This window comes from Saccopteryx bilineata, chromosome 2, assembly GCF_036850765.1.
Source record: "Saccopteryx bilineata isolate mSacBil1 chromosome 2, mSacBil1_pri_phased_curated, whole genome shotgun sequence".
NCBI lineage: Eukaryota > Metazoa > Chordata > Mammalia > Chiroptera > Emballonuridae > Saccopteryx > Saccopteryx bilineata.
The window spans coordinates 164,777,610-164,804,346 of record NC_089491.1 but is presented as its reverse complement, the minus strand read 5'-3'; the positions used below and the strand labels follow the sequence as shown (position 1 = coordinate 164,804,346).

Genomic DNA, 26,737 nt, shown 5'->3' with positions numbered 1-26,737 from the left:
AACAGTCTATATAAACTTAAATTGGAATATTAACCTTTCTTCATATAATAACTTTTTCTTCTCCCTCCTCCTTCTCCCCTTCTTCTTCTTCTCCTTCTTCTTCCTCTTCCTCTTCCTCTTCTCTTCTTCTTCTTCCTTCTTCCTTCATTTTCTTCTTCCTTCTTCCTTCATCTTTCTTCTTTCTTCTTTTTTTCAAGTGAGAGGAAGGGGAATATAGACAAACTCCTGCATGCACCCCAACTGGGATCCACCCAACAACCCCCATCTGGGGCTGATGCTCTGCCCATCTGGAGGCATGCTCACAACCAAGCTATTTTTAGAGCCTGAGGCAGATGCTCCACAGAGCCATCCTCAGCTCCTGGGGCCAATGAGCTCAAACCAATCAAGTCATGGCTGTGGGAGAGGAAGAGAGGATGGGGGGTGAAGGGTGTAGAAACAGATGGTCACTTCTCCTATGTGCCCTGACTGGGAATTGAACCTGGGACATTCACATGCCAGGCTGACTACCACTGAGCCAACTGGCCAGGGCTATATTAACTTTTGAGTATTGTTACAAAACCCAATTATATAAGATCAAGACAAATGTTTATTTCAGTTTTAGAATTTCCTTTGTGTTTTCTTAATAGTTTTTGTTTCTCCGCTAAGATTTTAAAAACCTTTTCATTAATTAAAGTAGATTCTATGAACAGAATTATAATTGCTCCTTTAACAATCTTTTTCTGATCATTTCAATGTTTGATTCATCTCAGTCAGTCCATACTATCTTTTCTCTCGAGAATGGGTTATGCTTTTCTGTTTTCTCCTATGTTGAGTAATTTTTATTTTGGAAATTGTGAATGTTATGTTATGGAGTTTCTGGATTCTGTTATATTCCTCCAAATAATGGTGGGGGTGGTGTTGCTTTAAGCAAGCAATTAATTTGGTTGGCTTCACATTGCAAAATGCTTCTAAGGCAGCAGCTCCATGTCAGTTTGGTCTGTGTGTCTTTCACTAGGCTGGTTGTAATCTGCCCTATGTGCATGGAGTTCTGAGCTCAGCCAGACATGTCAGGCAGAGTTTATATGCAGTATTTGGGACTCCCTATCTCTGGCTCTCTCCTATTCAAGGTTCACCCTTTACTTTATAGCAGCTATTGTTTCCTCAACACTGTCCTCTAGTTCTCAGACCAGAATGACTGTGAATTTGCTACCAGTTTTCTATCAGAATTTTAATTTCCCCTACATGGTGCAGACTGGGGCCTGCTCTCAAATGTAAAATGATTAAGCAAACAAATAACCTGATATCAAGCTGTCACCTCACTCCAAGAGTCAGCTTCCTTCCAGAATCTGCCTGCTTTTGGTCACTTTCCAATACATTCACATAGGAGTTTTTCTTTTTTTCAAAGATGTTCAAAAATAAGGCTTTTTATTTAAGTTGAGATTAGTCTAATAGGAGCTTACTTGGTCATTATAAAGGTAGACTAATGTTTATTTCTTTAAAGAAATAATAAGATGATGTTAAGAACTTTTTTCTAAATAAAATGATAAAGAAAAACACCTATAGTCAGATTAACAGATTAAATAGTTGTAAAAGAAAAATCCTTTGACTGTATATTTCAAGGAAATCTTCATATATAACCACAAGCAGAATATGAAGATAAGAAAAGTAATAAAGGAAAAGCATGTTTAAAACAGGAAAACAGTTATAGTTTAGCTATTTTGAAATAAAATATTTCAACCACTTTTGTCTTATTTTAGGGATAAGTCTAATGAAGCTGATGACTGTCAAAGAGAACTTAGAAAACTGAAATTTGAATCCATTATTTTTGAATCAAGGTATACTTTGTAAATTTTTTAATTAATATTTTTTAGTACTGTAATTGAATTTGAAATTATATTTTAAATTACATTTTATTAAATATGTACTTAGGTTTTCTTATTATAGTGCTTACATATATATTACACAATTTAAGTTTATAATAACTTAAAGCTGATTAGAGATTTTTGCCTTTGCCTAGATGGAAAAATTTTAATATCACAGAATTATCCCTTTTTCTAGCATTCTTAATTTTTATAAATTAAAGTTATAATCTCTAATTTCAAGTGGAATTTTCATATATCTTTGATGAACACGAGAATATAGTATCTAATGCACATTGATGGATTTTTTTTCTATTCCTTTTTAGACACAGCATATTGCTTAAAGAGAAAGAAGAGTCTTTAATGGCTTTTCAACAAATATGTAAAACTTTACAGGAAGAACTGACTGCAAAAGAAAAGCAAGAAGAAGACATAAAAAAGAGAGTTAATCTTACAGAAAAGGAACTAGAGATAACCAAAACTCTTCTGAATCAGACAAAGGAAGAGGTTGTAGCACTGAAACATGAAAGGTACAGTCAAGAATAATTTTTTCCAAAAGTATTTTATGTTTATGTTAGTATTCCATACATATTTGAAACATCAAGGTGCTACATATTTTAATAATAACTAGTTGCAGGGTTAAAGATGTATTTCACCTGAAAGGCCATTTCATCCTACCACCTCATTTTATAGGGGTCAAACTAAAGCTTCAATTAGTTAAATTTCTTGCTTAAAATCATACAGTCAGTTAATGAAAGTGGAGATGGAACACACATTGCATTTGATGTGAGCTTTTTATTGGAAAGACTCAAAAAGACCATGTGTGGTACTTTGCTGAATTCACCTGGGCCAGTAATTGGTGTAGTCTGTTGTTTTCCAATAGAGAAACATCTTTTTTGTACACATTTCTTTTTACTGGTTTCTGCTTTTCTTCTTTGTTGTTTGTCAACACCTCTTACTGAGAACTTGCCATAGCACAGTTACCTCTGGTACTGAGGTCGTACCTAGGGTGCTGAGAAACACACTCATTCAGTCTTCCTAGATATGTTCACTGTTCATTTGTCATTAAATTAACCTTCACTACTTAATATCTTTACTTTGCTTTCTTTCTTTCTGAGTCCTTAGATTTAAATGTATATTTGATATATGGCACAAATTTTGGGTTTTTTTAAATTGGTTTTTATCATATCTGGAAGTCTTTAATAGGAGATATTATTCCATTTACTGATATAATTATTGCATTCCAGAAGAACACAAGTTCCATAAAGGCAAGAATTTTTGTTTTATATTATTCTCTGTGCATAAAAAAATTATTATTTGGCTACTTATTTTATAGTCTTCTTATCAGTTTCACCTTTTATTTTATTTTTTATTTTATTCATTTTATTTTATGAGGAATTGTCTGCTTTCTAATTTAGAAGAGTTGTAATCATTTTTTAGTTCTTTAAAGAGTAACTATTTGCTAAGGGAGAGTCTGAGAGTGGGTCCCCAGAAGTAGGAAGCTTATAGCTTAGAATTTGGTTTCTTGTCTCAGAACTTTCTCACCAACACTCTGCCTGGGTCATATCTGTCTCTAGTCCAGGCTACCGGGGGGTCTGTCTAGTTCACAGAGAAACAAGTCTTGTCTCTGCTTCATTCTGGAATGAAAACATTTACTTCTGTTTGATTAAGGATGAATAACTGAAGAGCTGATTACTAGCCACCATTTCTTCCTTTTCTGCCAAACCAATCACCTAGTTTTTGCACTTTGTAGTAATATGACTCTTCCTTCCACCTCATGATACCTGCCACTTCACAGTTGTGCAGTTGCTCAGCCCATAACATATTAGAAGCAGCAATTTTATAAGTAGGAAATTTGCAAAAGCCAGGTTTACTAATAACAAGAGGGAATGGCAGCTGGAAGGTTGAGAGAAAAACTATAAATGCAAACAAAAATTTAAAAGCATTGCCATTTGGCTCAATATGCAATAGAGACAAATGTTCTTACACACAGCAATAATCTTGAACATCTCTATATTTATAACATGTAATAGTTGATGGGCATAATGATGAAAGGTAGAATCAGAAAGGTTAAAATAAATTACAGAAGGATTTAGAGAAGAAACCACATTGAGACTGGTAGGAAAGGTGGAGACTCAAAAAGGGCTGCCTCCATTCCCATAGGTAGTGGCTGAGATCCCCCTGCAGAGGTTCCCTCTGAGAAACATGGGGTTTCAACCCAAAGCCGGGCTCCCCAGACCTGAGCACCAGCGCTTGGAAGAGGCACACACTTACTTAATATCTGGCTGTGAAAATCAACAGGGAGAGATGCAAGTCTGTCTCAGGGAGAGATGCGAGTCTGCTGGAGACACATACACCCTCTTTAATTTTTTTTAAATTGGTTTTAGAGAGAGAAGAAAGGAGAGAGAGAAAGAGAGAAAAATTAATTTGTTGTTCCACTTATTTATGCATTCATTGGTAGATTCTTATATGTGCCCTAACTGGGGACCACAACCTTGGCACACATATCTCAGGACATTGCTCTAACCAACTGAGCTACCCAGCCAGGGTAAGAATTGATATTTTATAAAATGAGTAAAATCACTATAATCTTAATGAGGTGTTATAGTAAATATTTTCAAGAGCACATTTGTTTTGTCATTGGAAAGAGTTGGGAGATTATAAAGGGATTTGTGATAGTCAAGCTATCACTTAAGTTAATCAATACATATACCCAAAATATCAATATGAAAAGACCAACAAGGGTACATCCAAGAGAATTAGAGTGTATTATTTTCATTACAGGGTTGAGTTAGTTTCTATGGAAATTTAGTCTAGAAAGTATATATTTAATTAGCATAACTTGGACAGCACAAGATTAATGCCTTTAACTTGTTTGCAGGAGTTTAAAAAGCTGGTTTCTGTTGCCAATAGTTGGTTGGAAGGGAAAACAGAGATGGCACAAATAAAATTTTTTGGATGTGCAAAACAGTTTTTATTTCTTACGAACTATAGGACTCCAAGTTCCCTGATTCTTGATCAGAACTACATTAACACCAAAAATCAAGTTATCAAGGCAGAGAGGAGGGCGCTAAAGGAGGTGGGATTCAAATTCAATTACTAAAATATATATATTAATTTTAAAATTTGGTATTGTATACCATGATTCAAAAATAATGGATTCAAACTTCAGTTTTCTAAGTTCTCTTTGACAGTCGTCAGCTTCATTAGACTTATCCCCAGAATAAGACAAAAGTGGTTCAAATATTTCAAAATAGTTAAAGAATAACTATTTCCCTGTTTTAAACATACATATTTTTTGTTACTTTTCTTAACTTCATATTCTGTTTGTGGTTATATGTGCAGATTTCCTTGAAATTAGAAACATATTGTTTTTTTTCCTTTTTCCAAGTGAGAGGAGGGGAGATAGACTACTGCATGTGCCCCAACTGGGATCCACCTGGCAACCCCTGTCTGGGGCTGATGCTTGAACCAATCATGCCACTGGCTGCAGGAGGGGAGGAGGGAGAGAAAAGAGAAAGTGGGGGAGGGGGAGTGGAGAGAAGCAGATGGTCACTTCTCTTGTGTGCCCTGACCAGGGATCAAACCCAGGATGTCCATATGCTGGGCTGATGCTCTATCCACTGAATCACCAGCCAGGGCCAGAAATACAGAAATATATTGTCTTGCTGGACATAAAGGGAGAGACTGATAGTAATAGTAGAGGACTTTAACACCCCATTGACATCACTGGATAGATCTTCCAGAAAGAAAGTCAACAAGGAAATGGAGGCCTTAAATGACACACTAGATGAGATGAATTTAACTGATATCTTCAGAGCATTTTACCCCAAAGCAGCAGAATATGCATTCTTTTCAAGTGTACATGGGACATTTTCTAGGATAGATGGTATGTTAGGACACAAAACAAGTCACAATAAATTTAAGGAGATTGAAATCGTATCAAGCATCTTCTCTGATCATGATGTCAGCTATATATTCTAAATAAATGGTAGCAAATCATACATTTTAGGACATGAAATAAATAAAAATTTTAAGTTTTCTATTTAGAACTTTGGTTATCTGAGCAATAGTCTTATATTCCTATATTATCAGTAATACCTTATTTCAATGATGTTAATTAATTAGATTTAACCGTTTAGATGAATGCTGTCCCCTTCATAGTGATCATTAAAAAGATCTTATCTTTGTTCAAACATTTCTGGAACTCTCTTCTGAGGAGTGTCTTAAGTGCACATGTCTTACAATATCTTCAATATAATGACTCTCATTTTGAAGTGAATGAATTTCATTTTAAAAATAATTTCAATAGGTCCAGTGAAAACAATTCCAATGAATATGATGGGGAATCAACCTGGGAAATACCATTTAGGATCAAAAATAAAATAAAAATTTTTTTAATGCTTAGTAAATTCTCTCATTGCAATTTTGAAAAAGGCAGTTTTATGAGTGTTTTGAGAATTGATAACATCATTAGAATAAATACAGAGCTTTCTTAAACGGTTGCTTTGAAATAGCACAGTCACATGAATATTGATGGTTTTAAAAAAATTTAGTATGATTCTAATCTTACCTCTATTGTAAGCTGTGAATGAGAAGGATAATTTCTGTAAATTTTCAGAGAATAGAGCCATCACTGAACTCTCTCTTTCTCCTCTTCCTCCCTTTTTTCCCTCTCACATCTTTGCCCCTTTTCCTTCTTTGTTCTCTATACTGTAGCCAAAAGCAGGCATGGAATTACCTTCTCATCTGGTGGCACTAAGTTTATTGACAAAATGTCTGTTACATTAAAAATAAATTACTTATGAAACAGTAAATTATCATAGGATTATTCCTAGACACAGGATTGTCCTTGTCCTTGGTCCTAGGCCACTTCTCAGACTTTGTCTTCCCTGTCCTCTATTGTATTCTCAGAGGCTAGCAGATAATTTCACTCAGTAAATATTTGTTGAGTGAATGAATGACTTGCTTTGGATAATTCAGTCAGTCAATAACTATTTGTTGAGCATTTACTCTGTGCCAGGTATTTGTAGCCTGGACATACAGTGATGAATCTGAAACATCCCATTCTCATGAAGCTTAAATTCTAATTCAGAGACGAGTAAAAAGAGAGAGAGAGCACTAACTGGAATATTATAGATTGTGATAATGTATAAATAATGGTGTGTTGTAGTAAAGACTGACAGAAGGGCTGCATATGTTGAAAAGGGTGGCCATAAAAGTGACTTCTGAGGTGATGCATAAAGGAAGACAGGGAGACATGTCCAAGCCAAAAGCCAGGGAAGAGCTTCTGAGCAAAGAACCAGCTTGGCAAGTTTTTGGAAGTGGCACTGTGGCTGGAGGCCTAGCAAGTGTGAAGGAGGCAAGCCAGGGTCATGTCATGCAGGCCTTGCCTTTGACATTATTGTTTTAAAACATTGTCTTTCTTCACCTGTTACCCCGCCCCTTTCCTGACTCTGTTTCAGTTCTTTTCCCTTCTCTACTGGGATCGCCTGACAGTAGACATTCCTTAAGGTTCATGCATGCCCTTGGCTTTCCTTTTCGCTTTCTTTCCTTCAGCATACTGTCAGCTGAGGAAGTTTGTTCTGGATACTTTGCTTTGAAGCACCAATGGGACCTTAAAAATAGAGGTGACCCTAAGCAGTGGAGATGTGTAAGTCCCTCCAAAAGGAGAAGGTGGACTCAGGAAAATCTTTTAAAATAAAGATGTTTGATGATAGCCACAGAGATTCTTGTCCAGTAGGACTTGGCAGTGCCCGGAAATCTGCTACACAGCAAGGTCCCTAACCATTGTGTAGAAGGACTACTAGTGACCAGGTTCCAGATGTGCTCACCAAAGGCCAGAGCCCCGCTGACTCCCAGATAGTGTTGTTTCTCATGTACACCTCCCAAGCACAGAGCCCTTGCTGAAGTTCCAATGAGACCATTATAAAAATGGTCCCCACAACTAATTTACAAATACATTTTATAAGGACATGTGTTTAAACTCGGGGACTGCCCACACATAACACTGGAGAAATTCATGTATGCACCAGCATGTGACCTCCAGCCAGACTGCGGGATCACACAACTGTTTATGACAGCTTCGTACCATACACACGCCCAAGAGCTGGACTAGCCCCATCCTGGTAATTTTCAAGAAAACTTTAGTTAAGTACCGATTGTGATTTACTTGCTGATAACATGATGAGATTAGTGAAGAGCATTTTTGGAGGAAAAGCTTAACTATAACCAAAGTTACTGCAAGTTGCTTATGTTAAATTATTTTGTAAATAAATAATATATGGCTGTATCTCCCTGTCTAGATATTTATCTATCATAAATGAAGTTTACTTGTCCCTGCAAAGGCCTATCTTTTAAGCTGTAGGAGAGGAGTTTATTCTCCCTCCCCCACACACATCACCTTAACTTTTTAAATACCCTGGTCCTCTCCTCTCCTCTCTTTATTTTTGTTTTTGTTTGTTTGCTTGCTTGTTTGTTTTCATTGAAAGATATCAACCCTCACCTTAAGAAATATATACAAAATCTAGAAAATTATTTCAGGAAGTTCAGAGAGTTTTCTGTTTTCCTGTATAAGACATGACCCCATAGTTCAGTGGTTCTCAAAATCTAGAAGATTTCCAGGTGTGCCCTGTGGTATTCCAGAGAAATATGTGCCTGTTAGGGACCAAAAAACCAACAAGGTTTTTGGAGTTTAGGTTTTTGGGGGACAGAGGTGTAGGGAATTGGCTATAAGCTGACAGTCTGCCCAACGCCCCACCTCACTTGCCTGATTAGGTTGCAAAAGGCTGTTAAGCTGTGGTGCTGGATTGTTTACACTACCCCCCAAGTTCCCCAGTAAGACTGGAGGCAAGTTTCTTCTATCCTTTGGTGTAAAGTTAAGATGATATATACAATATGTATGGTGGGGGTTTTGTATTGATGATTAAACATAAGGAATTGTCTCTTGAAGCCTTTTGGATTTCTATAAAAGAAGAATATGTGGCAATATCTAGAAAAACTTTGAACATTTTACTATAATTTTCAACATCCTATTTATGTGAATTAGGATTTTCTACCCTCAACACAATTAAAAGTAAAAAGAGAGGAATTCTTCAATGTATTGATGAGGAAATGAGAGTTTGCCTTTCAAATATATGCCCAAACATTGAAGAAATTGCTAGGACACATCAGGCTCATGTTTCTCATAAACACAAGAATGAAAAAACTGAACACATTTGCACCGGGACCTGCCGAATTTACTAAATCTTAATAAGAATGTATCTATATATATAAAAAGATAAGCCTGACCTGTGGTGGCGCAGTGGATAAAGCATCGACCTGGAATGCTGAGGTTGCTGGTTCAAAACCCTGGGCTTACCTGGTCAAGGCACATATGGGAGTTGAAGCTTCCTGCTCCTCCCCCCTTCTCTCTCTCTCTCTCTCTCCCCCCTCTAAAAAAATGAATAAATAAATAAAAATTAAAAAAATAAAAAAGATAACTCTTTTGTCTTTTTTTATTTTTAACCCTTCTTTTTTATGAATTCTAAAAAGCATAACTCAAAAAATGTAACATAAAAATTTTTTTAATGTCAGAATAAATTTAATTTTGCATCTATTTTGTTTACCATAAAAGCACGCTAGGACTTTATTTTTTTAATATTTGACTTAATTATTATAACATATTTCTTAGAAATTTGTATATAGTGCACCTACAATTATTTGTAGGATTTTAAATGTGCCCGATTTCAAAGAGTCTGAGAACCACTGCCCTAAACGTGCCTGTTTTCCCATTCCACCTCCTCCCTCCCTCCCACCTTCTTTCTTTCTTTCTTTCTTTCTTTCTTTCTTTCTTTCTTTCTTTCTTTCTTTCTTTCTTTCCTCCCCCTTCTTCTTTCTCCCTCTCATATATTCTCACATACAATGCACAAGTGTCACAGCTTGGGATAGCCATCTCGGTGCTTCTGTGGACATGGACTGACCTTGTCCTCACACTGCCCTGGGGGCAATGTTGCACATCATTGGGTGGTGCTCAATGGGAGAAGGCAGGGCTGAAAGGCAGCCTGGACTTTACTCTCCGAGCCTCTTGCCATAGAGGAAGGGGCTCATTTTTCTTGTGTAAATATGCCATTCTCCCCTACCCCTTACAAAGCCTTGGTCCCTAGGTCTGCTCCTATTCAGCAGGAACACTTTTCTTATTTACCAAGCCAAAGGGGCAATCTCTTGCACTGGCTAGCAAGCTATTGCCCTCACCTGTGAAGCTGGTGTCATTTCCCACATTTTTCACATAAGATAATAGGTTAAGCAAGGCTAAATTCCTTGCGCAGTCACATAATTGGCAAAGAAAGAAATCAAACTCCGTTGTGTCTAATCTTCATAATCATGTGCCTTTTACTACAGTTTGCACAATTCCCTCAGCATCTGCCTTGAAAGGCCCAGTTTTGTCAGCTTCTGTCTGTGTGACTTCTCTTTCTCAGCCACCTTGTAACATAGTCATCAGGGGACTCCCAACCCTGCAGAAAGCAGGAGAACCCAGAGTGCCTCTTTTGCAAGCTCTCTTCCCCCTCTGGTGGTCTCCCCCCACCCCTCCACTCTTTCAGGAATCTCCCATTACTACAAACCTAAATATGACATGCTGAGCTTTGTCTGCTACTCTCAGATGTCTTGGCAATATCAGAAGTGAAGCCACATCTTTAGAATGAAAACAGAACATAAACATTTCACAACACATTCTAGAGGAAGAGAAAATTAGTATTTATTATTAAAGCTTGTCCTATTTTCATGAAGGCCAGAAGCATTAGGAAGTATAGAATCTAGAAAGGGATTTGGAAGCAATGTTTTAAGGTTCTGTGAACTTGTAGTAGTGTGGCTTAGTATTTTTAAAAATGGACTGTAGAGTTAGTTAGGCAAACATAGGTTTAAATCCCAACTTGATCAGTCTCAAGTTTGGACAATGTCACCAATTTAAGGTTTATTTTCCTTAGCTGTAAAATGGGCATACAATATTAGTAGTAGCTATCTTCTTGTGAAGATTAACCCATCTAGTGTTGTAGATTATCAGAATGTATCAGTTCCATCCCTTTTCTCCTTTCTTACATTGCTAACTCCTTGAAGATGATATATTATTAACTCTTATACCCTGAACTGGTGATATAGATATTCAGTAAATGTCTATTAAATTCAAGATTATCTGCCTTACTCTTAAAGTTATGAAAATTAGTCCATGGAGTGATTCAGTTTGGATTCTACCCTATAAAGGATTATGAAATAAAGTGTCCTAAGTAATATCATTCTAAAATAACAAACCACCCTGCCCCCCCCACAAGAGTTACTTCTTTCTCTGATTTTTTACCCATCAACAGCTCTCAGAACAAGAGACTTATTTATGATATCACACACTTATGCTTTTAACAGAGGCAGGAGTTGTGGCAAAATCAAAACTATCTCTTGGATTGACGATGTGAAGACATCTATCTCTTTTAGAACAACTTGTGAAACAGAATTGAAAGCTGTCATTGGCTTTATGGTTTTACATTTGTTTGCAGTTACATTTTTTAACTACAATTAAGGGAATCTTGATTTTTGCATGTATACAAGAAATTAGATTCTCATTTTCTTTTTGGTCTAAGAACTTAAAGCTTTAAAATAAATACTCTTAATTGCTAGTGATCCTAGTTTGCCTATTGTGCCAACTCCAACAACATTATTTAAAACATATCTGGTGAAATTATAGGGTAGAATGCTGCAGACAGTCACCCTTTCTCTCAAATAGGAAAAGCAAAGGTAGCAGGACCACTGCAGAATCCCGGGCTGCTATGAGCTGGAGCCGGCTCTTCCTCTTGTGCATGACTTTATTCCTAGGAGACACTGGCCACTCAGGAGCTCCATTTCTTTTGAAACTTGGGGAATTGCATTAATGTATTTCTAAAGTCTGGCAAGAAAAAAATCTTGTGTTCCTACTGACTAAAACAGTACCTGCCACCTAGGAGGCATCCAATAACTATTTGTTGGATGTGTGAATGGGCATGAATTTAATCCCAATCAAACCACTGATCACAGGATTTAAAACTCAGAAGCTCCCAGTATTTCTCTCAGGCTCAGTTTCTGAATTGCTCAAAATCAGAACCAGGAGTACAATTTTGGATTCTAGTGAAAAGTTTCTTTATTGGATTCTTAAAAATTTAGGACCTAAATTTGTGTTGTTTCTTCTAAATCTAGAGCAGTATTATCTGTAGAACTGGTTCTAAAGAGGAAATTGGATATCTGCATGATATTAAAAAATAGCTGCACATTTCTGCTTTTTATAACATGGAAACTATGGGATATGCATCTAACAATTATGTTCTATTTTTTTTTATCATTCCTCTAGATTTCTAGCAGAAAGACTCACTGGAGTCAAAGTTGACTCTTTATCGGTTCTTTCAACACAAGGTTGCTTTTTCTTTATCAGTTTCTTATGATGGTTTTGTATTCCTAAACATTGTGCAGGCTCTTCCATGAGTGTACTATATAAGTGTGGTTTTTATTTTTGGAATCAGGATTATCTCTTTCACACACATAATGAATGATCTCTATATGCATTCATTACTCAATGCCTATTCCATTCTAATCAAGTACAGTTACATTTTTGTAACAGCACATATAATTATTCTTTCTGCCTTGTCCCATGAAAGACTCACACTGAAGAGTTTTTAGAGTCAGAGGCAGAGTTTCAGCAGGAATCAAAGATATATGAAAGACCTCATTTTTGTAGTCATAAGTATCAAGTATTATTACCATCACAGATGCAAGTTCATAACTGTTTTATACTGAGTTCATCGTATAGTTCTGGAGGTTGGTAATCCAAATAGGTGTCAAGGGATTCAAATCTAGGTTCTTTCTGGAGGTTCCAGGGTAGAACCCACTCCATGTCTCTTCTAGATTTTAGAGGCTGCTGGCATTCCTTGGATTCTGGCCCCATGACTCTAATCTCTACTTCTATTGTCATCACCTTCCCCTACGTTAACTTGCTTTCCTCTCTCATATAAAGAACCTTGGTAATTACATTTAGGGGCATTTCCAGATAATCCAGGATAATCTTCCATCCCAAGATCCCCAGTCTCATCTGCAAAGTCCCTGTTGCCATATAAAGTAGTCTATGGAAAAGAAGGAAGTTGAGAAAGTGGTTTCCCACCAAGGCAAAATCTCTCATACCCTTTTCTAATGTGGCCAACATAGACAAGTACATACACATCAGAAAGGAAAGCCAGGAGCTATGGGGGAAACTGGACTGAAATCACTCCATGTGAAAGAACCACAGACTAAGCAAAGTGTTTCCTCCCTCCAGGGTAGGAATTCTCATGGTAGCTTCCAGTGAGGTTTCAGAGTTGTGATGGATTCCACCTGGGGCCAGGTGACTTGCTGTGTCCTTCCCAGTGACAGGAACTATGCTATCCACACTCGATTGACATCAGAGGTAACTATTTGACTTGTTCTTGCCACAAAAATGTGAGAGAAGTGATATCACCAATTCTAAAAAGAAGCTTTAACAGATTCTATGTTTTGTCAAGTCTTCTTTTCTATGAGCCACCAAATCAGCATTCCCTCATAAGAGCTGCTCCTTGGGTTGCATCCTGGAACAAAATATGGAGCAGAGCAGCAGATGACACCTTATAAGCAAAAAATAAACTTTAGTATTATAAGCTTTTGAGATTACAGCCATGTTAAGTTTCAGATGTCTCTGAAATATAAAATTAGAGCAGTCAGGTGGGGACTTGGGTACATGAGTCCAGAGATACAAGAGAACAGATATGAGTTAGAGGTAAAGTTTGGGAGCTGTCAACATCTATATTGCATTTTAACTATAAGTGTAGATAAGATTACCTAGAGAAAGAGTAAAGAGAAAAACAAAAGGTCCAGGACAAAATGCTGAGAACACAAATACTAATTGACAAATAGAGGAAGGTGGGTCTGCAAAGGAGACAGGAATGGCCACATCTTTGGAGGAAAGCCATTGATGAGGTTTTTCATGTAACCCCACATTTTCTGTCTTCATTCTTTGTTCCTTCTCCTTTACTTCCTTTCTCCAGCTTGCAGACTGCTGAGCAAGCATCAGAACCTGCTAGGTCTGCCTCATACTTTAAAAGATAAAGCTTTCTTTCACATTGCTGGATTTTGAGCACCATATGGACAAGGACTCTGCCTTGCTAATTGACCTCTGTCCCTGATGTGTTGCTTTGTTCATAGGGTGCATCGTGGTCAGTAAATCCACTCTACTGCCCACCTGCCCACTCCCTCACCATGGTTTGTCCTTTTAATTCTCTTTCCTCCACTTTCCTTTCTACTCTGTGCTCAGACTTTATTATTAGTTGTTTTTATAATATTGAGTAGACACATGGAAGGCTTATATAGGTGTAAAGTATAAAAAAGAACAACACAACATCTATGTATTGCTCGCTCAGTTTAGGGAAAAGAGCCCTACCATTCTCTGTGAAGCCCCTCATGCATCTCCTCAACTCCACTGCCCTGCATTCTTCCTCAGAGGAAACCACCAACCTGCATTTTGTGGTTCTCAGCAAAATAGGAATAAAAAACTTCTGTAGGAACACCTGCAATTTCTTTGCTTCACTCAATAATTTTACCAAATATGTTTGTATTCTTAAAAAATGTTTGGTTTTGCATAAATTTTACCTTCATAGAAATAAAATCACATTTTTATGCATTATTCAGTGATTTTTTTCCTTTGTGCTCAAGATTATGTTTCTAGGGGTTTGTCCATAATAATGCCATATGTGACTGAGAAGCATTCATTTCCTCATCTATTCTGTATTTTAAAGTATATCACCATTTATTTATCCTTTCTGCTTTAGCAGTAGTTCAGAACTTCTGATAGGGAGCAACTCTGTTGTTGCTTAATTATAATAATTCTAAATAACTCTGTATTTTTAAATATTAATTATGATTTTTATTTTATCCAGGAGTTATTCATGAACACATATTTTAAACTAGTCAATTACATAGAGGTATTTTATATTTTGTTACTGACACTTCTCTGTTTTCAGAGAATATGGACTCTAAGGATGCTGTTCAGTAGAAGTATATAATGTGAGGCACATGTATAATTTAAAAGTTCTAAGAGAAAAAATTATATAGATTAAAAATCTATCTTAATATATTTTACTTAACTCAATATATCCAAATTCTCATTTAAATACATAGTGATCTTTTGAACTTACCACAGACATTTTAGATATCTCTTTTGTGATGAATTTTCAAATCTGGTTTGTATTTTGCATTTGCAGCGCATCCTAATTTGGATTACATTTGAAGTGCTCAGTAGCTACATGTTAGTCACTACCATATTGGACTATACATGTATAGAGTATAACTATTGTTTGAAACCTGCTGTAATTTACTTTCTAGTCAGTTCCATGTGAGCTGAAAGTAATTGTGGATTTTTATACTAATGGGGTACAAGGTCCTATATATGTACTTTAAGTCATTCTTATTACTTACATTGTTTAAATTCTCTATATTTTGCTAACTTATTTGTCTTCTCAACCTTGGGTTGCTGCATTTCACATAACAGGAGGGCTATTCGTATAATCGCCTGGTGTTGTGCAATATACAATCCATGGACTTACATGGTGGTTCCTGACTGACTTCTTAGAACTGAGGGAGCTGTGTTAAATTTAGTTATGGTATGGACTTGGCAATTTCTCATTACAGTTCTTTAAAATTTTGCTTTATATATTTTGAGCCTATTTTAATATGAATATATGATACATTTAAAATACGCACGAGAATTAACCTGTTACCATTATCAATTCAGAATAATGACTTTTATCTTAAAGTCTACTTTGTCTAATATTAATATAGTTGAATACTTTCTCTTTTTTTTACTATTTCTCTGTTTATCTTTTCCAGAAAAAAGGAAAATATCCATGTCCTTAAGTTTTAGTAAAATCTCCTATAAAGAGCATAGAGCTAGGGTTAGTTCGTTTGTTTTCATCAAGCCTGTTTCTCTTTTACCTCATGATTTTAGTTTATCTCTCATTATTATGATTGTTACTTTAAACTTTCTATTTCTTCTTTTTTTTGCACTACTTTTGCCTTTTGGGACTTTGGGTGGTTGCAGGAGTGGGAGAGTATTGTTGGAGTTTGTTTATTTTCTTAGTTTATTTTCCTCTAATTCTATTTCTATTCTTTTAGTGGTTACTCTTGAAATGTTACCATGCATACTTGCTGAAGTCTAAAATTAATATCTCAAACTCCTCCTGAATAATTCAAGGACCAAAGAACACTTGAGCTCTGATAGTTACCATCCTGAAATACCATTTTTCTCTAGTGTTTGAGTTCTAGTCTCTTGTTAGTCCCATTAATTACATAGTCAAAACTATTATTTTATACAAATGTGTTTGTTTGTAATTACCTACACACAGAACTGGCTATATAATTTTCAGGGCCCAGTGCAACATGAAAATGCAGGGCCTTCAAAAAACTGGAAAGAAACTTTTCCTTTTCTTTACTATCTTTCTCAACTTGTCATGGTGTTTGTTTGCTATTAAATGCTGTGCCCCCTTGGGCACAGGGAAATCACGGGGTGAATGCATGCTCTCACAGGCACCCAAGGTCCTGCCGCATGACTCAGCACAGGAAGCACACTTGACCATCTTATCCCTCCCCAGGCCTGTATCCAGGGCTGGTCTCCCTCCAGAAACATAGGAAGGCAGCAGGTAATCTGCAGGGAGCAGGGAAAGGGGATTGAGAACATTCCTGGGGAGTGAGAGAGGTGGCAGGAGGTAAAACTTTGTGTGAGCTAAGGTTCCAAGCCCCTGGCACATACTCAATGATCTCATCAGACCTCCCTTATAAAGCACAAATTCAAAGATAAAATTACTAAGGATTTTTCAGTAGTGAGCACAGACCATTAAATCTGAAGTTCAGGGTCATCTTCAGAGAATGGACCCTGTACATCTGTGATGATCAAACACCCAAAAAGCCCTCCCTGCCTGTGTGTTTGCTAGTTACTTTGCTTACCATTTCTTTTGCATGTCTGTCTTTCCTTCTGCATATATTTTTTTCTGCAAAGCTTATTCTTTGGAGCTCCTTTAGTAAAGGTCCTTTAACTGATGGTAAGCACTCATTTTATTAATCTGAACCTATTTTATTTCAGCCTCATTCTTTAAGATAGTCTTTCTAGGTACCCAACTTTAGATTGATGGTTATTTTCTCATAGAATTTTGGACATATTATTTTGATGGCTTCTTTTGTTTCTGTTGGAAAATAGGTTTTCAATTTGTTTAGGTTCCTTGGAGGATAATGTAGTTTTCTTCTCTTCAGTTTCTTTTACGATCTCTTTAATTTTGATGTTCTTCATTTTCACCACCAAGTGCTCAGGTGTAAGATTTATTTTTATTTATCTTACTTAGAATCCATTGGGCTTCTAGATTTGTGGGTTATTGTTTTCCATCAATCTGGAATATATTCAGATATTTCTTCCTCCTGGTTTCTCTCTCCTTTGCTTCTGAAATGGTGAATAGATATATATAAAATCTTTTCAACTCTGTCTTCCTTTTGTATTTTTATATTTTTGACTCCTTGTACTGTACTCTGTGTAATTTCTTTGAATATCTTTTTCAGTTTATTACTTCATTTTTCAGCTGTGAATAATGTTACAAGACCATTCACAGAGTTTTCAATTTCAGTCATTTCTACAAGTTCAATTAGGTTCTTTGTCAAATTTAATTAGGCATTTAAGTCACTCTTGTTTTTTTACTGCATTAAGCATCCTTATTTTCTGTATCTGAGAATTAAATACTTTGGAATTTGTGAGTTTGATTATACTGTCCTTGCATCTGCTCATTTTCCTCCTACTAACTTTTAAAAAATAGTTTTGTAAAAAATTAATATAATAAAAAATAGTTATTTTGATTTTTTAAAACTATAATTTTATATGTAGAAATTCTTTGAGTTCCAGGCTTAAGATAAGTTTTCCCCCAAATATTGATATTTTTCCTAATAGGCATAAAGGGCAAGGTTAGCCTAGCCCCACTGTAAGTTATCTTCTCAACATGAAGTTTCTGAGACCACTTGGGTAATAGGAACATAGGATACAAATTTGTATTAGTGTTGTTTCTGTTTATAAATTCTTACAGGATAATTATATTTTTTCCTTCTACCTACCAAAATTCAAAATCAGTAATTTTCTTTTTGTACCTTGAGAAGAGATATTATTTGTACTTTACACATGTTGAATGTGAATTTCACACATACATTTTAAGTAGCTGTCGGGCAGATAAGATATATTTTGCTCACTCTGTTAAAGATGGCCACTGCCCACTTGGGGCAGCTGATTGCCTTCTTGCTTAGGAAGGGGCTTGGTTGTGCTAATATGAGTTGGAGGAGGGCTTTCACGCCAAAAAGTTTTATACAGAGGAACTAGGAAGCCATTTTAGAGAGATCATGTTGATCCAGGGGAGAGAGAGAGGCCACGTGGAGGAGAGGAGGCAACCAAAATGGAGGTAAACAGAGGTGGGAGCCTTTGATTCTAGGAAAACTCAGATGAGTCAATGGCTTTTAGGAGCCCTGAATGGAAATGCAGGTGTTTCCCGCTGTGTGTTTTTACTCACTTGCCCGTGTGAGCTAGGATTAAAGGAAAATGGCCCACCAGTTCTTGGCTCCACTGTTTCTTTACTGTCTGTTCAATCAAATGTGAACCTGTAAGAGCCAGGCAGCTATGATGGCAGCCGCTGCTACTGGCTTTACAGTAGTTTTTTGAGATGCAACTTTATTCAGGTGAGTTTCCTCTTAGACTCTTCCTTTGTCTCTTGAATTTGATAATGCTCTACTTATTTTTGAATTTTTTCATTAATTTCTTTTTAACTTTTAGTTTGGAATAATTTTATATGTATAGAAACATCAGTACAGAGAGGTTATGTTTCCCTTTAGCTCTGCTTTCATAACCATGGCAAAACCAGTTTTCTGTAAAAACTAAGAAATTAATATTGGTGTAATATAACTAATTAACATAGACTTTATTCAGATTTCAGTAGTTTTCCACTGATACCCTTTTTCAATTCTTTCATTTGAGTTTTGTTCTCTGTATTTTTTTCACTTTTTGTTCCCACTCATTGATGGATTTTAAGATTTTTAAAATAATAAAATAATTTTACTTATTTTCAGTAGGAAAGTAGTCAAAGTACTAGTCCAACACATTTCTGGAAAGAGAAGTCTGGAGAGTTTTGTTTTTTAAATTAGTTGCCCTCAAGTGATACTTATACTCCAGGTTACGAAATTAAATGTGTCTTCTTGTGTGTATGTCCTTAAAATTTTCTAGACTAGAAATGCAAGCACAATTTTTATTATAGTAAAAAAATTAATAATATTTTGATATTATCCTGTTGGATTAGAGATTAAGAAATGAATTGAGAGTCTTATAATACTCTAGGTTAAAGATAAAGAACCTTAGCAAGGTTGTTTATAGTAGGAAAGGAAGGGAAAAAATAGTTTGACATGGAGGAAACAATATCTAGAACTTGTTATTGAATGGATGTGGTAGAACAGGGAGAACAAGAGTCAGAGATAACTCAGGGGTTTTAAGTAAATTTTTTACTATTAAAGAAAGATTTTCAGAAGTCAAAATGAAAGGCAAGATTGCAGAAAATATGGTGAATTAAAATTTTTTTTCATTGATTTGAGAGAGGAAGGGAAAGAGAAAAGCATCAACTCATTGTTTCACTTAGTTGTTTCATTTAGTTGTGTGCTCATTGATTACTTCTCCTACATACTCTGACTCGGGATTGAATCTGTGACCTCTGGTATGCTGGGTTAACACTTGATCCACTGAACTACCCGGCCAGAGCGGGTGAGTTTGTTTTTAGATGTGTGAAATCTTTGGTGTTGATGAATTACTAGGGTAGAGACATCTAATAGCAATTATGAGAATCACAAATTTGAGAAAAAGGATCAAAGCTAAAAGGAAGAGCTTGGTGATGGAAAACAAAGGGCTTGGGAAGAGGAGTAGGCAATGGAGAAGAATCATCTACATAGACAATAAGAGTCATGATGATTATAGAAAAGAGAAAGGAACCCTGATCAACAAGCATGCTTACGCCACTACTTGTGATAGGCAAAGGCTTAATTTCAGTGCCCCTAAGAAAGGTTATTATGAATCACCTACATTACTTCCACCTAGAGGTTACAAATTAAACTTTAAGATCCATTTATGTGGATTAAAATATTAAAATACTCTTTGTGTTTTCAATTTTTTAACATGTTTTGTGTTATACCAGGCTACATCTTAGACATTACCCTCTACTCAATTTGGTTTGTTCCTATCAGCATTTGAGATAAGAGAAAAATAAATCTAGCAGAAACCACAAATGTGCTAAATCTATGGCATATCCCAACATATTTTCCTTAAAAAAATATATTGTTTAGGGATAGAATTTTGTCATAAACTTTAGAACCACAATGTATAACATTTTATTATATTTGTGATTCCATATGTGTTGTTACTATTTCATGCAAAATAACATTATTTAGGCCTGATCTGTGGTGGCGCAGTGGGATAAAGCGTCGACCTGGAACACTGAGGTTGCCGGTTTGAAACCTGGGGCTTGCCTGGTCAAGGCACACATGGGAGTTGATGCTTCCTGCTCCTTCCCCTTCTCTCTCTCTCTCTCTCTCCCCTCTCTCTAAAAATCAATAAATAAAATATTTTTTAAAAATAACATTATTTATTACACAAAAATTAAGCCTGAGAAAATACTTACCTTATATGCAATGCTTATAAATTGCTTTTAACAGTTAAAATCATATCCAGTAGCAGTATATATATTTCTAAAGAGAATAAAAAGACTAAGTGTGAAATTATATTCTTTGAGCCAAGATGTGCAACTTCGTAAGAGCATTAGGGGTTGAGTTTTGATTCATTTGTAGGGTTTATGATTTTCAGGGAATTGATGCTGATTTCACATCAGAAAAGCATCAAGCAGCTGTAGGAAATCCTTCGACAGAAGCTACTGAGTTATGATAACTGGAGGGAGAAGGTAATGATAGTGTAATTTTCATCAGCATGTGTTTTATTTGCTTTTTAAAAGTTCTGTTCACTTGCCAGAAGACTATTCCAGATAGATTTCTTTGCTTCTGTACACACATTTGATTCCTTCTGGAATTTTCTAGACCAAAAATAGTTATGATATATGTCTTTTCCAAAAAATTACACCATGTAATTGGAATAAAAAGGTAAAACAGAATTTGAAATCTTGTAAGATTAAGATAACCGTTAGTTCTCATGTAAAACATAATTTTTATTTTTAAATACTTACCTTTTTCCCCCAAAAGTAATAGAATGTGCATTTGACTACATCTTTATTTTTAATTGATTTTAATTTATTGTGTTTACATAGATTCTTGTGTTGCCCCGAAAGCATCCCCCCTCCCCTGTATTCCCCTCAACATCTCCCTTGTCCCCTCCCTCTAGCACCCTCCCCCCTTCCCTTCAGCTCTATCCTATCCTATTGCATTTGACTACATCTTTAAAAGCAGGGAACTATTACTTGATTCTAATAATTTCTCTGCTTTAAAGAAGGTAATATAAGAGAATGGAAGATGACTTAAAATTATTCCATTATGGACTTTTGGTTGTGTAAACAGAATAAGTATTAGCTTACTATTTACAAAGAAAATGTTTGTTTTTAGAGTATAAAAAAATTGCATCGATTTTTTTCTTTGAACTTCTCTATATTTTTAAAAATTTCAACAATGAATATATATTACTTTGTTAATTTTAAAGAATACAAGTATGTAATATTTAAAAGAACCGTAACTCCTACCTTCTCAGGCCATGCACAGCTCTAGTCACTGAGGCTACCGCCATCATCTCCCTGGGATAAACTTCTAATACTACTTGTTTGATCCCTGGGCCTGATCCTGCATAAGGTACTGAAACACATCTTTTTTTTCCCCCAACAGTACCTATCCCTAGCACTAACCTCTACCTTGGTTTTCTAAATATGACTTATATTTGCATCTAGAACGAGAGCTGACTACTGAAATTCAGATTGCTTGATTGCAGCCCTGACATCCTGTTTGATTATTATCAGATTCTTGTTTTGGGGGACTACAACTTGTAACCTGAAGCAGAAGCAGTGGCCATTTTCAAACTATCATCTCCACCTGAAATCCCCCACTCTGTCATCTACCAGATGTCATCTACCTTTTAGGTATTGTTGCTGTCACAAGTCAGTTATAAATTTGTCACTTTCATTTCCAGTCTTCACACTGTTAGTCATACTCAGCCAGTTCTGGTCCGCTATAAATCAGTCCTTCTTCCCTTGTCCCTCAGGGAGAGTGCAGCCAGGCTGTAACAAAAATGATCACTATAATAACAGTTTCATATGGGCAAAATTAAATTTGAAAATATAAACTAAAGTTGTTCTGTCTTTTTTTTTTTCTGAAGCTGGAAACGGGGAGGCAGTCAGACAGACTCCCACATGCGCCCTACTGGGATCCACCCAGCACGCCCACCAGGGGGCGATGCTCTGCCCATCCGGGGTATCGCTCTATCCCGACCAGAGCCACTCTAGCGCCTGGGGCAGAGGCCAAGGAGCCATCCCCAGCGCCCGGGCCATCTTTTGCTCCAATGGAGCCTCGGCTGCGGGAGGGGAAGAGAGAGACAGAGAGGAAGGAGAGGGGGAGGGGTGGAGAAGCAGATGGGCGCTTCTTCTGTGTGCCCTGGCCGGGAATCGAACCTGGGACTTCTGCACGCCAGGCTGACGCTCTACCACTGAGCCAACCGACCAGGGCCAAGTTGTTCTGTCTTATTCTTATTTTGTAGCATGATATTTTTCTTTTCTTCTTCTCTAAAGCTCACACTTATTTAATTCTTCCTAATTTTAACAGCCTCATTGTACTCAATATATTCTTATTCACTTCCCCCGTCTTTACTAATCCTGTTGAAAAATACAAAAAGATGATGAACTTAACTAACAAATAAAAAAATGCAAATTAAAACAATGAGAGATTGTTTATCACACATCCAGTTAATAGAGTGTGGTTTTTGCACTGGGCTGAAGGCCTAGTGAGATGCAGCCTTTCATACTCTTTAAGGAATTGGACATTACAGAAACCTTTGCAAGAACAGTTTGGCAAGATATATGAAGAAATATTGTAACTGTCTCATCTTTAACTGAGAAACTTTGAGAAATTTCACTCTGTTCACTAATGTGGATAGAGATTTAAAGGTCTTTTCTTTCCTTCAAACTCCTTAGCTATTCTTAGACTGATAGAATGAACTTTCTAGTCTTTGCTTGTGTTTCTCATCTCTCAGTCACACCCCATGAAGGACTTCAGATACAATCTACTAGAGAACTCTCTGCTTTCATGATCCACTCTAATACAATTGCTCACTGTACACTGTCCCAGAGGTGTTAACACAGTGAGTAGACCAAATTAGTGTTAGCATCTGACCATGTAAAAGTATTATATTCTTGCTTTATGCTAAGATAATTTGATGATAAAAATAAATTTATATAACACTCTGTAAGTTCTTATTAAGACCATGATATCTTTTTAATAAATTAATTACATCTTAGATGTATTTTGGCAGGTATAGTTTTCTATAATATAAATGGATATTTTATTTTGTTGAAAGGACATGACTTCTTGTTACTAAATTTTATAATTTAGCTAGTGGTTAATCAAGATTCAGACCAGGAAAGCCAAAATATTATAATTATGTCTTGGCTGTGTTAGCTATTGAAACTATGAATAAAAAGTTCCCTAAAAGTTCTCTGTTGAGAAGAATCACTGATATAACATTGTCAGCCCTTTCTTGGGTCACTGTGCCTTTGTGTAGGAATGAAATGTTCTCTTTATAAATTTATAATTTACATATTAGAATAAACTTTATACCTTAAATGCTTTTAAGATATAAAAAGTACACAGCGATTTGTGCCTATGCTTAATTATTTTAGAGTACATAAAAAGCACATAATAAAATCAATAGTTGCTATGCAACAAAGATGGCATATTTTAAAATAACTGCATGTTTACTAATTGTCATTGATTTTTATTTGAAGTGTTGCTTTCATACGGAGAAAGGAAATTAATGTTCATGCTGAACATTTAAAATTGGTTCCAAATACACAATGGTGTTACTATTCAGTGAAAAGTCTGTAATTAAAAAATTTCCTATAGCCAGAATGCTTGCAATAAGTGAGTCACTTTTTGGCTATCACTTCGGAGTGCCATAAAAAAAATCCTACCAAGTATTTTCTTAGATTATTATTAAGATATCACATTTATGAACATTTTAGAATTGCACTATTGACCTCATTTTTAGATCTTATTAAAACAAATAGTTAAAACAAATGAAACCTTACTTTCTGGCTGAGCAATTAAATTAATAGTGAAAATGAAGGGGGAAAGACTTTGCTTTAAGAAATAGTTGGAATGACGTCAGAAAAATGGCACCATGAGGAGCGCTCCCAATACCTCTCCCTAAAGCTTCAACAAATTCAACAACTAGAGACAGAAAAACAAGCTCAGGAGCATCTGAAATACACATACATCATACAAAGGTACGATTGGGCAAAAAGGTGACTGAATATATAATCCACTCTGAAGGAAATAAAATGGAGAAAAGAGTATTTCGCTTTCTTCACTGACCTGAGCAACCTGAGCAAGGGCTGCTTTCACTTGTAACTGAGAGAAAACAAGGACTGGGGGCGTAGAAAAAGCTGGGCTAGGGCAGACACGTTTAAGCTGAGGAGAGAGATGGTTCAATCAAATACACGATATCAACAAAACAAAGAAGGCCCTGGCCGGTTGGCTCAGTGGTAGAGCATCGGCCTGGCGTGCGGAAGTCCTGGGTTCGATTCCCAGCCAGGGCACACAGGAGAGGCGCCCATCTGCTTCTCCACCCCTCCCCCTCTCCTTCCTCTCTGTCTCTCTCTTCCCCTCCTGCAGCCGAGGCTCCATTGGAGCAAAAGATGGCCCGGCGCTGGGGATGGCTCCTTGGCTCTGCCCCAGGTGCTAGAATGGCTCTGGTCGTGACAGAGCAACGCCCCGGATGGGCAGAGCATTGCCCCTGGTGGGCATGCCAGGTGAATCCCGGTCGGGCGCATGCAGGAGTCTGTCTGACTGCCTCCCCGTTTCCAGCTTCAGAAAAATACAAAAAATAAAAAAAAAACAAAGAACAAAAACCATATGATCTTATAGGCATAAAAGGCATTCGATAAAATACAACATCATTTTATGTTTAAAACACTTAACAAAATGGGTATAGAAGGAAAATATCTCAACATAATAAAGGCCATCTATGATAAACCATCAGCTAATATCATATTAAATGGCATAAAACTGAGGACTTTTCCCCTAAAATCAGGAATAAGACAAGGTTGTCCACTCTCTCTGCTCTTATTCAACGTAGTGCTGGAAGTTCTAGCCAGAGCAATCAGACAAGAGAAAGAAATAAAAGGCATTCATATTGGGGAAAAAAGAAGTAAAGGTTTCACTTTTTTCAAATGATATGATATTATTGTACATTGAAAACCCCAAAGACTCCACAAAAAGATTACTAGAAACAATAAACCAATACAGTAAGGTCGCAGAATACAAAATTAATATACAAAAGTCCATTGCCTTCCTATATGCCAACAATAAAACATTAGAAAATAAGCTCAAGAAAACAATCCTCTTCATGGTTGCAACAAAAAAATAAAATACCTAGGAATAAACATAACAAAGAATGTAAAGGACCTATATAATGAAAACTACAAAGCATTGTTAGGGGAAATCAAAAAAGATACAATGAAATGGAAAAATAATCCTTGTTCCTGAATAAGAATAATAAATATAGTCAAAATGACTATATTACCCAAAGTGATATACAAATTTAATGCAATTCCCATCAAAATTCCAATGTCACTTTTTAAAGAAATGAAACAAAAAATCATCAGGATTATATGGAACTATAAAAAAACCCTGAATAGCCAGAGCAATCCTAAAGAAAAAAAACAAAGCTGGGAGCATTATAATACCAGACTTCAAATTATATTATAGAGCCATGATAAAACAGCATGGTATTGGCAGAGAAATAGACACTCAGACCAATGGAACAGAATAGAAAGCCCAGAAATAAAACCACATGTATATGGTCAAATAATTTTTGATAAAGGGGCCAACCACATACAATGGAGAAAAGAAAGCCTCTTCAACAAATGGTGCTGGGAAAACTGGAAAGCCACATGCAAAAGAATGAAACTCGACTACAGTTTGTCCCCTTGTACTAAAATTAATTCAAAATGGATCAAAGACCTAAATATAAGACCTGAAACAATAAAGTACATAGAAGAAGACATAGGTTCTAAACTCATGGATCTTGGTTATAAAGAGCACTTTATGAATTTGACTCCAAAGGCAAGGGAAGTGGAGGCAAAGATAAATGAATGAGACCACATCAGATTAAGAAGCTTTTGCACAGCAAGAGAAACTGACAACAAAACAGCCAACTAAATGGGAGATGATATTTTCAAACAACAGCTCAGATAAAGACCTAATATTCAAAATTTATAAAGAACTCATAAAACTCAACAACAAACAAACAAACAATCCAATAAAAAAATGGGAAGAGGAAATGCTGAGGTCCCCGGTTCGAAACCCTGGGCTTGCCTGGTCAAGGCACATATGGGAGTTGATGCTTCCAGCTCCTCTCCCCTTCTCTCTCCTCTCTGTCTTTCTCTCTCCTCTCTAAAAATGAATAAATAAAATAAAAAAATATAAATAAATAAAATCTTAAGATAAAAAAAAAAATGGGAAGAGGACATGAACAGACACTTCTCCCAGGAAGAAATACAAATGGCCAAAAGATATATGAAAAGATGCTCACCTTCATTAGCTGTTAGAGAAATGCAAATCAAAACTACAATGAGATA

At 36.2% G+C, this 26,737-nt stretch overlaps 1 protein-coding gene across 1 annotated transcript in view; it reads left to right on the top strand.

Annotated features, from left to right (window-relative positions):
• Positions 1-26,737, top strand: part of LEKR1 (leucine, glutamate and lysine rich 1) — a 230,207-nt gene that overhangs the window by 157,828 nt on the left and 45,642 nt on the right. Inside the window, 3 exon segments of the mRNA XM_066254409.1 lie at positions 1,737-1,814; positions 2,165-2,368; positions 20,755-20,848. Of these exon segments, the coding sequence (XP_066110506.1) occupies positions 1,737-1,814; positions 2,165-2,368; positions 20,755-20,848 (376 nt within the window).